This window comes from Zeus faber (genome assembly GCF_960531495.2).
Source record: "Zeus faber genome assembly, chromosome: 3".
In the NCBI taxonomy this organism is placed as follows: domain Eukaryota; kingdom Metazoa; phylum Chordata; class Actinopteri; order Zeiformes; family Zeidae; genus Zeus; species Zeus faber.
This window is the reverse complement of record NC_137190.1, coordinates 27,723,428-27,737,597: the sequence shown is the minus strand read 5'-3', so window position 1 is coordinate 27,737,597 and position 14,170 is coordinate 27,723,428. Positions and strand designations below refer to the sequence as shown.

Sequence of the window (14,170 nt, the reverse complement as noted above, 5' to 3'; positions counted from 1 at the left end):
AATAAAGAGTCATTAAGCACATTGTTTTCCGTTTGTTTGTGCTCTACTTTTGGAAACGGGCTTGTCTTCCTAAACTCGGCTCGCCATGGCGAGCAGCGGACGAGCCAGAGAGCGGCTGAGTGTTTTCTCGACTCATTAGCAAGTAATGAACTGTCAGCAGAGTTCCAGTGGCTGCCGCGCACAATGGAAACACTGGCGTTCCCCTTGAAGACCCCGTCCGTTTACACACAACAGCGCCGGTGCGAACGGGCGGGAAACCCAACGAGTAAGTGGGTCAGACGAGTTTCCTGGACGACCTCCAGATCATTCCTCGGTGATAAAAGGAGCGTCTCCTCATATCATCCTCCCCATGTGTCTTTATGGGAAAGCAGCATGGAGGCAGAAAGGGCTTGGAGATTGCTGGGGGGTGGGAGGCTGCCAGAGAAAGTGGCCTCAGAGTTTTGAAAGTGGAAAAGGTCTCAAAAGTTTAAAAATCACACCAAAGACTATTATTTCTGTAACATAGAAAGACATAGTGCTCTGTTGCGCTGATGCAAAGGCTAAAATAGCTAAGGCTGATGAATCATCCCCAGATTGATCTACCAGCACGAGGAGAGCCAGGATCAATCAATGATGACCATACTGTTGGACTTCAAAGTAAAAGCGCTAAAGTGTGTTCTTTCTTTCTCATGTGACACGATTTCACTTCCCTTCAAAATCCCACCATTGTTCGTCTCTCCCATAGAAAAACTGTGTTGGGCGTTTCCATGTCTGTGTGAGTTACTGTCATGCACATGAGCATGTGCTATACTGTAGGTCCCGAATCTGGGTGGGACTGACAGGATGTCAGCACGACTGATATGAGGAGTGTCGTTCCGGGGCGGCCAGTAAAGCACACATACACCCGCAAATCCAAAGTTTCAGTCCCATACACACACAGACAAAAGAATAGAGAGCTCTTCAGGTTTCCAATTCAGTCTTCCTGAGTTCATTTGTACATTGCCATATTTGAAACCAGTCTTTCGTCAGCCGTCCCAATGGCGTCAGGTTCATTGCTTCATTTCTAACCATTTCTGGAGCAGGAACTGGGCACTCTGTGTGCGATAAACAATGCGGCTGAATTTGAAAAGCCCCACATTCTAAATTGGATTCATAGTTGCAAGCGACATGGGAAAATGTTGATCTATCTGCTCACCACCAAATTATTATTAAATTGTATTGGATTTGATTTAAATGGTTTGTGACTTAATTCGTAGATATATAGATATAAAATAGACCTTCACCAACAGAATGTTTGATTTGCTTTAGCCGTCAGTCGTCAGAGCACGGGTCGGCTCAGTCGGCTTTCTCAGTGTTGTGGAGGATGTAGGTCCAAGGATGTGTCCCTTAACTACTGAGCTTGCTCCAGCTCGCTCTGCCACAAACAGCAACTGAGGGAGGTCCATTCTACACTCACTAGCGAGGAAGCCAACCCGTGCGTTCTAGGTTTTTTTTTATACAACTGTGGGAGTAGAGGTATATGTAATTTTGATATGCATCTCTAAATGTCTACATAGTGGCCGAATTTGCTCCTGCCAATAATTCTTTGCAGAGATTTGCGTTGGCCAGCTACAAAAGGAACCTTAATCAGTTATATCTTGATCTGTTGAATGAGCTTCGTTTGGCTTTGTGGTGGAATGTCTTCTAAAAGAAACACGCCCTGTGTACTGCTGAGGAACAATACAGCCGATCAGAACCGCAATGCCAACGCTGGAAGTTCTGTCTACCAGTAGAGCCATCTTGCCACCTTGAGCAGTTATAGTAAAAGCAGCTTTCCACGGCCCAGTCCAAGAATACCTCTGGATCGTATATCCAGCGAGTTCTCCCCCCTTGTCAGGTCACGTTTTGTGGAAAACCTTCCAGTTCTGCTAATGTGATAAGATCAAGACCTAATGGGTTACCGCTCTGCAAATTGCATTAAGAACGTATGCATGTGTTTCCTGTGGACATGTGTGAGGGTTTACACAGAAGATGCATGTTTTTGTGTGTGTGTGTGTGTGTGTGTGTGTGTGTGCGTGTGTGTGTGTGTGTGTGTGTGTGTGCGTGTGTGTGTTTGTGCACGCGTGCGTGCGTGCGTGCGTGTGTGTGCACAGAACACAGAACACAATGGTATTCCCTTCGGAGGTGATGGATACCTGCCAAATGGATCAAGCCACTGGAAATTCCAGCAAAAGTAACTTAACCCAAAAGTGCCACCGTATCCACTGGCCTAGTTTTTACAACTCTGTGGAGAATCCATGAATGTTGTTACAACATGCAGTAAAGTACTAATGACATAAATAACGACTCTTTGTTTTGAAGTCATTAAAGTCATTCAGGGCAAACGTCAATCACTTCTGTCCCCACCAAAGTTAACAAATTTTGTACAAAAGCCAATGTCCTTGAAGCTGAATACCTCAGTTCTTAACCCTAACCCGATCCCCACCATTTACACTATACTCATGGATGTAAGACGTAAGCACAGAAGGGGGAAAAAAGTCGAAACGGTTCCACGGTTCCTCAAGGCCCGGCCGGGCCACCACAGGAAAGACTGGAAACTCAAGTCAAAACAAATCGAAAACCAGGGCTAGGGGTAGATAAGGCCTGGCGCTGACCCATTGAGAGGACAGATACTGTCTCATTAGCGGCTGGGTTGAAGAAACACTAAAGTAAGCTGCCGAAGGACACATCTTCCTCCGCGGCCCTCTGACAGAACTCTACCTCATTACTCGAAAAGTAATTAGCAGGAACAGTGACGCTCCAAATATTAGCTCTAGGAGGTCATGGCTCTGGCCTCTAGAGTTCATTGCCATTTCAGACCCCCCAGCCAGTCCGTATCAGTCGTCCTCACGTGGTTAGATAAACACACACACACACACACGCACACACACACACACACACACACACACACACACACACACACACACACACACACACACACACACACACACACACACACACACACACACACACACACACACATACACACACACACACACACACACATTGTGCTCACGATCATCAAGGGTTTGTAATGCTCTGCTTGCATGTGTTTGTATACTTCCAAGGCCTTGCTCATATTTGCCAGAGTTCAACGGTTGGGTTGAGTTGGGTGAAGCAGGGTTTTTTGGAGGGTTCGCATGACGGCGAACTCCCAGTAAGACATCACAGGGCATCGTTTTGTGAGCAGATGTGGAAAAACGGCAGTCATCGCCAAGCGTGAGCCTGACGTGCAAATATTCCACAACAAACCACATTCCGCTCACTGTTTCTGTGACTAAGCAGCATTTACCCATAGTCACGCTAGAAAACCACCATGAGACATAGGGTCCAGTTTTTTGCCAAAAGCAGCACATACGGTACGGCAGCAGGCGAGACCAGCACTAGTAAAAAAAACAAGTGTGACGTAAGGTGGATAAGAGAAAGGCTGAGAACAACGGCAGGACTTTTGTTACCTCTCTCGCACTGAGCTCCGGTGAAGCCATAGGTGCACACGCAGCGATTGGGAGCCACGCACCGTCCTCCGTTCAGACAACCGTTTTCACAGACCGCTGAAGAGAGACAAGGAGGAACACAAGGGGGGGAAAGCAAGTCAAGTCAAGTTTATTTGTATAGACCTTTATCACAGGTACGGTCTCAAAGGGCTTTACAGGCCCGTATTCAAAGGACAGGACAAAGCAACCCTTATAAGCAAAGGAAAAACGCCCAAAAACCTAAAAGCTAAAAGAGGGAATCATTGAGAAAGGACTTCCCCCGCTTCCAGGACGACTAGGTGTGCAAAAGGAGCCAAATGGGCAAGGACATTGGAGTTTAAAAATGAGGGCACAACTGATTGTTTGGAATATCCAAGGATTAAGAAAAGTGGGTAAAAGAAAAACCCAAAGTAAAAAATATAAAATGGTAATAGTAAAATATATTTTAAAAAGTCGTCAGGCCCTTATAAATACACAGCACATCTTTTTTGTGGTAAAACTCTGAACCTGCTAATATCATTTATTCATGTGTGAGCTATAATAGTCATACAATGTTTGTTTAGGACGGCCCTTACGTTGGCCACAGTGGTTTCCCACGTAGCCCTTCTGGCAGAGGCAGTGGTCCTCAGCACATGTTCCTCCATTCATACAGCGAATGTTGCAGTGCTGGACTGTGGGCAGGAGGCAGAGAGGGAGAGAGAGAGGCAGCGGGAGATATTTGGGTTCGACTCATCGTATAAACAGATGCTTTAAGCTGAACTTACAATAACAAGAATGCACTATGAACCGTGCCTTTGGTTCTTGATATCATTTTCCTAGAAATCCACGATGTATAAACAGATGAGCACGTCGGGTATAGCCGCTACGGAGCAACGCCAAGGAGCTGTTGACTGTGGACTTCTTCCAAGGCACTCACGCCCATTGCGATCGCACACAAAAATCTTTCAGGGATAGGCCCCTATTTACCATCAAATGATTGCGATATGGATCAATTTTTGCATTCTTCAGGATTAAGGGCTGTTTAATTAAGGGCTGTTTTAGAAAGGGACTCAATGGCTAAGCACCATCGCTGGAGCCTTACTGTTCATTGGCAATTCTTTCACTCGATGGGCAAGGAAGGCCAAGAAAATGTAAAGTTCAATCAGGCATAGAGTTCAAAGTCTTTCTTATGAAAGGCTCTGAGGGAATAGAAAACATCTAAACACTGACAATTTATCTCCTCATTTACGTCATCTGTCATTGCGAGCTCTTGTCCTTAACCCTAACCCTCACAGAGTAAATCATTTTTCTTGAATTTGCTAAATAATGATGGTGCACTGTGGGGTGGACCTCTCCAACAAACATTTGTGATGGATTTAGTTGCTTCATTTTTTTTTTAATATACGTGCGTAAATCACATTATTGGTATGTTTATAAAGTGGTCTTGCACCATTTCACCCACCCATTTACTATAAACTAAAACATATTGAGGGGAGCACGAGAGTGGGAATGCATCTACATTTTGTGTTTGCTTTGTAAACCAGCAAGGGCCTGATATCCTCCCACAGAAATATGGGAGGATGTCAGGAAATAGTTCTTATTTTTCATGGTCAGGATCAGTATGTTGGGGTATTTTCAAAATAAATGTACACTTACTAACACGTACACCTACACAATGACACTTTGAATAGTCTCAACATTTCATTGCCAGTGCTTCCAGATACTACGGCAACATGCAATTGATCATTTCTGCAAAAAAATAAAAGCAAGTGAAACAGTAAAGTGAAATAATATCATTTTGAGTAGCGTTGTCTTCAAATCCGATATACTGTCCACAATTTCTTGGGTAGAACTACCTGACTTGGTTCCACAGGAAACAGAGATCTGGCCGTTGGGGCAGGTGCACATGTTTGGTCTGGAGCAGAAGCCGTCTCCACAGGAACTACGGCAGATGGCTGCAGAGTCACATGTGACGATTCATTCAGTCAAGTAACATTAAACAGCAATTTTAACTTAAATATTATTCTCAACTAGAATATTATTTTGACCCCTTTTAGAATGATACCTGGAGTAAAGATTCTGATCCGAGTTGTAGTTGACTACAATTACTCATTTTCACATACAGAAAAATAATGCTTCTTTAAAAAGGCTGTTTGCTTCCAGAAAGAAACCTTGCAGTCTACAAAACCTAAACACGTAAAATAGTATTATTTATAATGATAATAACCCTTAATCCTTATTTGAGTTATTAGATGGTGGGTGAGGGGACATATCTGGAAATTAAACAAACAGTGTGAGTGTATGTAGTGTCCTACATACACCGATCAGCCACAACATTAAAACCACTGACAGGTGAAGTGAATAACATTGCTCATCTCGTTCCAATAGCACCTGTCAAGGGGTGAGATATATTAGGCAGCAAGTGAACAGTCAGTTCTTGAAGTTGATGTATTGGAAGTAGGAAAAATGCACAAGCGTAAGAATCTGAGCAACTTTGACAAGGGCCAGATTGTGATGGCTAGACGACTGGGTCAGAGCATCTCCAAAACGACAGGTATTTTGGGGTGTTCCTGGTATGCAGTGGTTAGTACCTACCAAGAGTGGTCCAAGGAAGGACAACCAGTGAACCGGCGCCCATGGGCTGATTGATGTGCGTGGCGAGCAGGATCTCTGAGCAGGATACAAAGTGTCAGAGCAGCGTAGCTGCAGACCGGTCAGAGTGCCCATGCTGACCACTGTCCACCGCCCTAAGCGCCTACAATAGGCACGTGAGCGTCACAACTGGACCATGGCGCAATGGAAGAAGGTGGCCTGGTCTGATGAATCATGTTTTCTTCTACATCATGTGGATGGCTGGGGTTAGGGTCAGATCAGATCGAGCATCTGTGGGATGTGCTGGAACAACAAGCCCGATCCATGGGGGCCCCACCTGGACTAAAGGATCTGCTGCTAACGTCTTGGTGCCAGATACCACAGGACACCTTCAGAGGTCTTGTGGAGTCCATGCCTCGATGGGTCAGAGCTGTTTTGGCGGCACGAGTGGGACCTACACAATATTAGTGGTTATTAGTGGTGGTCTTAATGTTGTGGCTGATTGGTGTTTAGGCTATTAGCCTATACAAGGGCAATTAAACAAAACAACAATTCAGATGTCTAAGCAGGAGGACCTTTCACATCTTCATTTAAAGAAATGGTTCTTTAAATGAATTGCGGGCTGAAAGGTTCTTTGTGGAAACAAAAATGGTTCTTCTATGGCGTCACTCCTCAAAAAACATTACCGGGCTGGTTGGTATCTTTATTTTTTTGTGTGCACAGTTAAACACTGTGGAAATATACACTACAGCCTAATGGCTCGGTCACAACCAGAAAGTGATATTCTTAACTGCTATGTACTGTATCTGTAGAAGTAAATTGGATTTGCATCATCACTGTCAAAATTGTTAAGTAACCAAATATAAATTTGGCTTTAGAGCCATATTTGGAGTCATTTGACACAATGCTACAGAGACCCGCCTGATATATTGCAGTTATATCATTCTGATTATGCTTTAATGGGACTTTCAACACAAAAAGGTCTGTTACCCAGTCAACCCCAGCGGTGTAGAATTTCACGTGGTATCTTTCATAACACATGTAATAAACCTCATGCTGTCTTTTTACAATTATACAAATCTAAAATAGACCAAAGTCCAAATCTGGTTTCTAACCCTCATCATGGTTAGGTTATTGGACCCCAGTTGGCAGAGGTGCCAAGATTTATTTTTTACTTTTTTCCCCCACTTCCAGATATAGCTGAAGGTCCAATCCCCTGTGATTCCGGGTGGCGCTGGCAGTTGTTCCCTTTCCCACAGTGCGCTGTTGACGTGGTCCAGTCAGGTAGAGTCCAGACCCTGACTCCAAACCCCCTGAACCCCACTGCTAAACAATGTCATTAGAGGCAGCTACAGGCAGCCAGCAAGCTGGCCAGCCAGACTGCAATCACTCAACTCAACAGACTCCTATACTTTAATGTTAGCTGAGTGGGAGAGCGAGAGAGAAATCAAGACTATAAAGACTGACAGAACCTGGCACAGATCGCGTTGTCAAGTGATACAAACAGATATTAAACACCAGACATGTCTTAAAATAAGTTAAAGTGCTGTAAGCCACCGTTTACATCGACTGGGAGTCGCACCGTGTAACGGTAAATCCTGTTTGAAAGTTCTCAATGAAACATTTCAAACTGCAAGATATCTCAACTTTATCCAAATTCAGAGCAGATCTACAGTACATCATACTGTTTGCTAGAAGAAGTCACAACATGAGCTATCCCATCAGTTGCACCTAAAGAAAGCCAAGCTGTTTATATACCTTTTCTTTTCAGACCCAACCTTGAACCATCTCATGCTATGTCTTCCCTGCACTGAACAACTTCCACTCATTTAGCATTGGCCAATTCCATACATCATTGCCTATCAGTCTGACACGTTTGAACATACCCCTCAACATTCAACAGGAATTCTGCAACTATTCAAAGGCTCACGTTATGCACAATGTGATTTTTACATAGGATAATGCACACAATCATTGAACTGTCCAAATCATTGACTGGTCCCAGCCCTGAAGTTTGACTACTGCTGCACAACCAAGCTGCATTCTGTAACCTTACTGAGAGCTATTTTGGATGGCGGGGTACTTACGGACGATGCACTGGTTCCCTCCGGTCAGAGTCTTCCAGCCTGGACAGCAGTAGGCGTTGTTCCTTGCGCCGCACACATTGGGTCTAGGGAAGACAAAAGTGTCAGACACTGAACAAGGCTGGTCATGTAGAACAATCTAGTTAGGAGACCATAGTGTATACTGTAGATACACTCTGAAGGAGACCACAGTGCTGGGTCTGGGGCCGGGCAATCCCTGCAGGGATTTAGTAACTTGCTCAAGAGCTCTGCAGCAGGGTGGAAACGGGGGTGTTGTAACAGGAGGCCAAAGATAAAACCATTTAAAGGACTTAGGTTGTAGTTGACTATAATGGCAACAGTATCACACTGGGGCTACTTATGAGCCCAGTGGCTGTGGAACATGGTTCAAACAGATACTTATAAATTTGTACTTGAAATTGATTTATCTGAGCACTGCCGCTGCTGCATACCTGTAGAATTTTTTAATGATGCAGAATGTCGAGAGGCTTTCATGCAGTGTGATTGGTTAGTTTGCCTCGTTGCTATAGAAATGACAGAACCCCCTTCTGTGTATGTTCGCTAGCTAGATGCTGGGAAACCAAATTAACGTTTGTCAAGAGACATCTTTCAAAAGCGTTGAGCAACCGAGTACAAATCAAGCGTTAGAGCCGGGGCCATTTGAGACGACGCTACAAAGATCCGTCAGCCTGACACGTCCCTGCCAACATTTTGATTGCGCCTTAACGGAATTGAACACACAGGGGTCACTTTGTAAAAGCTCAAACTCATACTTTGAAACAGAGAAAGGAAAAGTGGCTGCAGAGCCAAGGGACCGTTTAACGCGAGGCTCCAGATATCAGTCAGCCCGACGCAGTGTGCTGCCGACGTGCCTCTCCTCCGTCTCTCCTCAGATGTTCTGACAAATGAACTCTAGACGTTGAATAAAAACTACCTGTGGAGAACACACTGAAACGTCTACCGTGTGACCCCAATCAGCAGCCCGCTGTCATCGTTGGACAGGCACACGCTGTTTCTCTCTATATGTCTTTCTTCCTTCCCCCTTTTCCCTTTCTCTTCTCAATCTCAATCTCTGGCAAGCACACACACAGACACACACACACACACACACACACACACACACACACACACACACACACACACACACGCTCTTTTTAACACACTCTCACGCATAGAGACATACTTACACACACGCACACACACACATGCTCTTGTTAACACTCACGCATGGAGACATGCGCGCACGCACGCACACACGCACGCACACACACACACACACAAACACACACACACACACACACACACACACACACACACACACACACACACAGAATAAGAAACCTCTACAGCAGTGACCCACTGTGTACAGCTGCAGATGTGCTTTATCCCAAACTGGGGTGTGGTGTTTTTTGGCCAGAAAGAGGATTAGGCTGCTGATCTTTCTCTCTCTCTCTCTCTCTCTCTCTCTCTCTCTCTCTCTCTATCGCTCTCTTTTTCTCTCTCTCTCTCTAACTCTCTCTCCTTAACTCCTCACAGGCACAGCCTCTCTCTCTCTCTCTCTCTCTCTCTCTCTCTCTCTCTCTCTCTCTCTCTCTCTCTCTCTCTCTCCCGCTTTCTCTCAGTGCAACAGACATTCCTACAGCCACACACGACCAATGGCCTCCTTTGTTTGGATGTAATTTATTATTGCAGTCAGCAGGAATGCGATATTCCTGCCAGTATTTAATTACAAGAGTTGCTCCAAACTTCCTATCATAGACAATATCATTTGTCGGGCTCAATCTGCATTAGTGGAGAGAAAAAAAATGCCGAGTGTTTCCCGATTCTCCATGTTCACTGAGAACCTGGAGGACAGGAGGACGTGCGGGATGCATACCAGGGAAGACACCGAGACACTGACACCTGCTCCAAGTGACTGTCCGACTAGTCCTGAAGTGTGTTAGGGTCATAAAATGGTGCTGAAGGAAGGGGGGAAAGGAAAATAAAATTGAGGAAAGAGGAATATTCTAAGCAACTCTGAATTCTTATTTACATAGATAGATGTGGAGACCAGTGGTGAAAGTAATGTAGAAGAAGAAAAGTAGAAATACTTTGTTCCTGTACTTGAGTACATTTTTCAAGTATCTACTTACTTACTTACTTACTTGTTTTTATTTTTAAATAAATCAGGATTCACATTTATATTTGTGTATCTTTGTAAATAACAATAACACCATATTTCAGTACACTGTATGTGTGCAGATTTTAAAAAAGTGCCACAGGCCCTATTATAGGCTCTGTTATATCAGGGCACTGGATATGACAAGTACCATATCTTTGAAAACTTCAAGTACAAGTATTAATTATAATTATAGTAATTGCATGTATGTTTATATTTTTACTGAAGTAGAAATGGCAATGTGGTACTAGTCACCTTGTTTCAGGGTATTTGCACTTTTACTGAAGAAAAAAGGTCAGAGTACTTCTTCCACCACTAATGGAGATATGGTAGATAGATAGATAGATAGATAGATAGATAGATAGATAGATAGATAGATAGATAGATAGATAGATAGATAGATAGATAGATAGATAGATAGATAGATAGATAGATAGATAGATAGATAGATAGATAGATAGATAGATAGATAGATAGATAGATAGATAGATAGATAAGACTCAATTCGATGGATTTAGTCTCCTACCCTTTGAGGACGTCCGCGCCTCCCCTCCTCTTCGCCCTGCTGGCTCTGGGTTCGGGCAGCTTGGCCACCTCGCCATCTCCAGTGGCCACCGTGAGGATTCCAGGGGCCACCATCAGGTCTCCAGTGGCCACCGTGAGGTCTCCAGGGGCCACCAGGTCTCCCGGGGCCACCAGGTCTCCCGGGGCCACCAGGTCTCCAGCCTCTCCAGCCCCTGCGAGCAGCGGCGGTAAAGCCGCCAGCACCGCGGCCAACTGCAGCAGCCGTCCCGGGCTCACACCGTCCAGCATCTCGGCTTGAAAAAAATGTCCAACTCCACTGTCGGGTGGAATATGAAGATCGTTTTCTGTTTTTTCTTTTGTATTTTTCTTTTTTTTCTCTCTCTCTCAGCCCTGACGCCCAGTCCCGAGTCTAAGCTGCAAAACAATGCAATCCAATGCGTCAGGGCGCAAACTGCGCGCAGGAGATGCTGTGCGTAAAAGTACACCACTTCTAGTCGGGGACAAACATGTTTTGAAAGGAGAGAAATCAAAATACAGAAACAAAAATCAACAACTTATAGTAATTGCGTGTAATAATAAATGTAAAAGTGACCATTGAGAGGTTTTTACTTTACCGTCTCTCCCCAGCAGGAGATCCGCCTCAGACCCGACAGAGGACCAAGTCTCCTCTTGCTGTTAGGCTTCTGCTAAAGGAAGCTTTTCACAACTGTTTTCTGCGCAGAGCAATAAAATACACGTTGAGCCGACGCTGAAGAGCTAGGAATAAGTGCGCATCGCAACTTTTCTCGTCCAACCTGCGGCATCCAGTTGCGTCCTGATTTTTCATGAATTGGTTTAGGCGTTAATGCATTCCAGAGGATGAAAATGGTAAAAAAAAAAAAAAAAAAAAAAAAAATTAAAAAAAGAGAAAGAAAGAGCCCCCCCCCCCCTCTCTCCCTCGCTCTCTCTCTCTCTCTCTCTCTCTCTCTCTCTCTCCCCCCTCATCCCTGCCTACTCAACTTTCTCCCAAACTATTTTACTCTCGCGATAAAACAATACAAATCCAGGGCAAATTACATCAAGGACCTTTAGTAAAGAGAATTCTGCTCCATCACCTCAGGGGACTTATTTATATATATTGTATTTATTTTATTTTTACATTTATACAGAATATTACATTTCTGAGGCGACTTGGCAGCAATGATCTACCGTCAGAATGTTTTTGTTCCTGTAAAGCCCGCACCTGTTCATTCTTTTCACTGTGTCTATATAATAAAAGACTGCTTTGGCTAAATGATTAACTCACGCCTAAAAATGCATCTTGGTTTACACAGCCGATTCTTTGGCTTACCATTAGTCTCCAACTAATACTTTCTGTGAGTCACTGTTTGTGCAGTCTTGTCAAAACCTAAAGTGGTAATCCATAAAATGATCGGTGCTGGGTGGATTACACTGCAAATCCCAGAAGGTTTTTTCTTGGTCACTTGAGGTGGGATAATTTTTTCCGAAGGTGCTGTAGTTTTTTGTGAGCGGTCATCCCAAGTACCAATATCTAACATGGGATTTTGTTGTCGCTAAATAATCTTACGGATTACCAAATTAAAGTGGCATATAGTGTAATATTGTGATTCAAGAAGTCAACCTTCATCAAGTGTGTTGGCCGAGTTGTGTTGGCTTTCCAGGTAATCTTTTTTTTTTTTATAGTTGTTGTTGTTTATTGTTTTGTGCTTTTATTCTGTCTGATGTGTTTCTATCTGCATGAGGCGCTTTGTTCTGTTCACCCGAAAAGCTGCTGTAAGTGGTGTGATAAAGTGCGTTAAGAGAGACAGCAGAGAGGATTCTGGGAGGAGAGCAAGTCATGGGGGAGATTTGGAGGGAGTGCAGCGAGAGTGTGTGTGTGTGGGGTGGGTGGGGCAGAAGGAACCACTGTAGGTCAGAGTGTGTTGCTTTGATAGTAAGGCAGCCGAATCCGAACCGGGATCCTCCTCTGCAACGTGAGCGAAGCCGGGCCAAGGGGTCAGAAACTGCTCAGGGGGGGTGTTGCGGGTTCCCAAACTGAGGGCCGCGGACCCCTGGGGGGGGTCACTGGCACACTTTCAGGAGAGTTGTGAAATTCCCGATTTTTTTTGTTTTTTGAGCCCGAAGTTGTAAAGTTGTAGCTTAGTGGTTCTCAAACAAATTGCTGCGAATAACATAGATAGATAAATAGATAGATAGATAGATGGACAGATAGATGCCGCTTCGTCTCCGCTACACACACACCGAACACAGTGGTAGTTGTGATGTCATAGCTTAGCATCCTGCTGCCTGGCGTGTTTTCATTGTCGCTGATTGTGGTTCAAAGTCCAGGTTCCTCTCAACAGAATGATGCGTGGGAGAGCAGAGCTGGTGCAGAGCAGAGTAGCGTTGCCCTCCCTTCCCCTCTGCGAGACGGAAGAGCTGCCACTTATAGTAAGACGCCCCCCTGCCCTCCGCCGGCTCTTTCTCACTCTCTATTGTCAGTGGCCAAATCTACTTTTAATTTTTCAGGAATGTTTACCAGCCGGCGCTGAAACAGCACAACGTCAAAGCCCGACTCAGCAGCAATGCATTAGAGAACAAGCAAAATGATCAAACAAAGTCTTCAAGGTTCAAATTAATTATTATCTTCTTTAAATCAAGTGGTTACTGAGGTACTTCTAAATCAGGTACCATACAAAGTCAGTATAATATGTCATGACAATATCAAAAAGCTGTTTTTGTACTTTAAAGTGGAAATCCATAAAATCGTCATAAAAACGGCAATGTTTTTGTCCATCGGGGTTTACCCTCGTCTTTGCTCTGAGACGCTCACTTTCTTTCTCGAAAGTTCGCCTTCTTCTGTTCGATTGATTTGGTTTTGTTTTTTTCTTGGTTACTGTGGCCGGGGATATTTTTTCATCTGAGGGTGTTCTGCTTTCTGCCTTTCACTTCTTGCATGCGCTCAATCAGCGCGTTCTTGCTGGGAAAGGCGGACCCCGCCACCAACAATGGAAAGAGCGTGTAGAGGAGCACATGCATAATGCAAATACATTGAATGACTGTTTCTTGTAAAGTTCTAGCGAAATAAAGTATCAAATATGGGACTTATTTAAAGGGGACCTACTACGCTCTTTTTAGACAAGTCAATGTAGGTCTTTGAGGTCCCCAAAACATGTTTTGAAGTTTTTTGTTGAAAATACCACTCAGATTATGCATTCTAGCCATTCTAACGTACCTCTATACCATCCTGGTCCAAAACAAGCTGTTTTTTTGTGGGAGGAGCCGCCCTCCCGAGGCCCTTTGATTCTGTGAGCCAATGGCATTTGAGCATGGCTTCCAGGTTTTGTTGTATTTACTCTGTAACGTTCACTGATTTCACCTTA

General features: G+C 44.3%; 1 protein-coding gene across 3 annotated transcripts in view; it reads right to left on the bottom strand.

The window, feature by feature from the left end:
- Positions 1-11,627, bottom strand: part of fbn1 (fibrillin 1) — a 77,287-nt gene extending 65,660 nt beyond the window's left edge. Inside the window, exons 1-6 of one of the 3 annotated variants that reach the window (XM_079997684.1) lie at positions 11,418-11,627; positions 10,810-11,298; positions 8,129-8,211; positions 5,306-5,404; positions 4,046-4,141; positions 3,453-3,548 (exon numbers count right to left, since the gene is read on the bottom strand). In XM_079997684.1, coding sequence (XP_079853810.1) covers positions 3,453-3,548; positions 4,046-4,141; positions 5,306-5,404; positions 8,129-8,211; positions 10,810-11,096 — 661 coding nt within the window. In that variant the 5' untranslated portion in view covers positions 11,097-11,298; positions 11,418-11,627. The remainder of the gene's footprint in view (positions 1-3,452; positions 3,549-4,045; positions 4,142-5,305; positions 5,405-8,128; positions 8,212-10,809; positions 11,299-11,417) is intronic. The other 2 variants (XM_079997683.1, XM_079997685.1) reach the window with 2 other exon arrangements.
- Between the last annotated feature and the right edge of the window lie 2,543 nt (positions 11,628-14,170).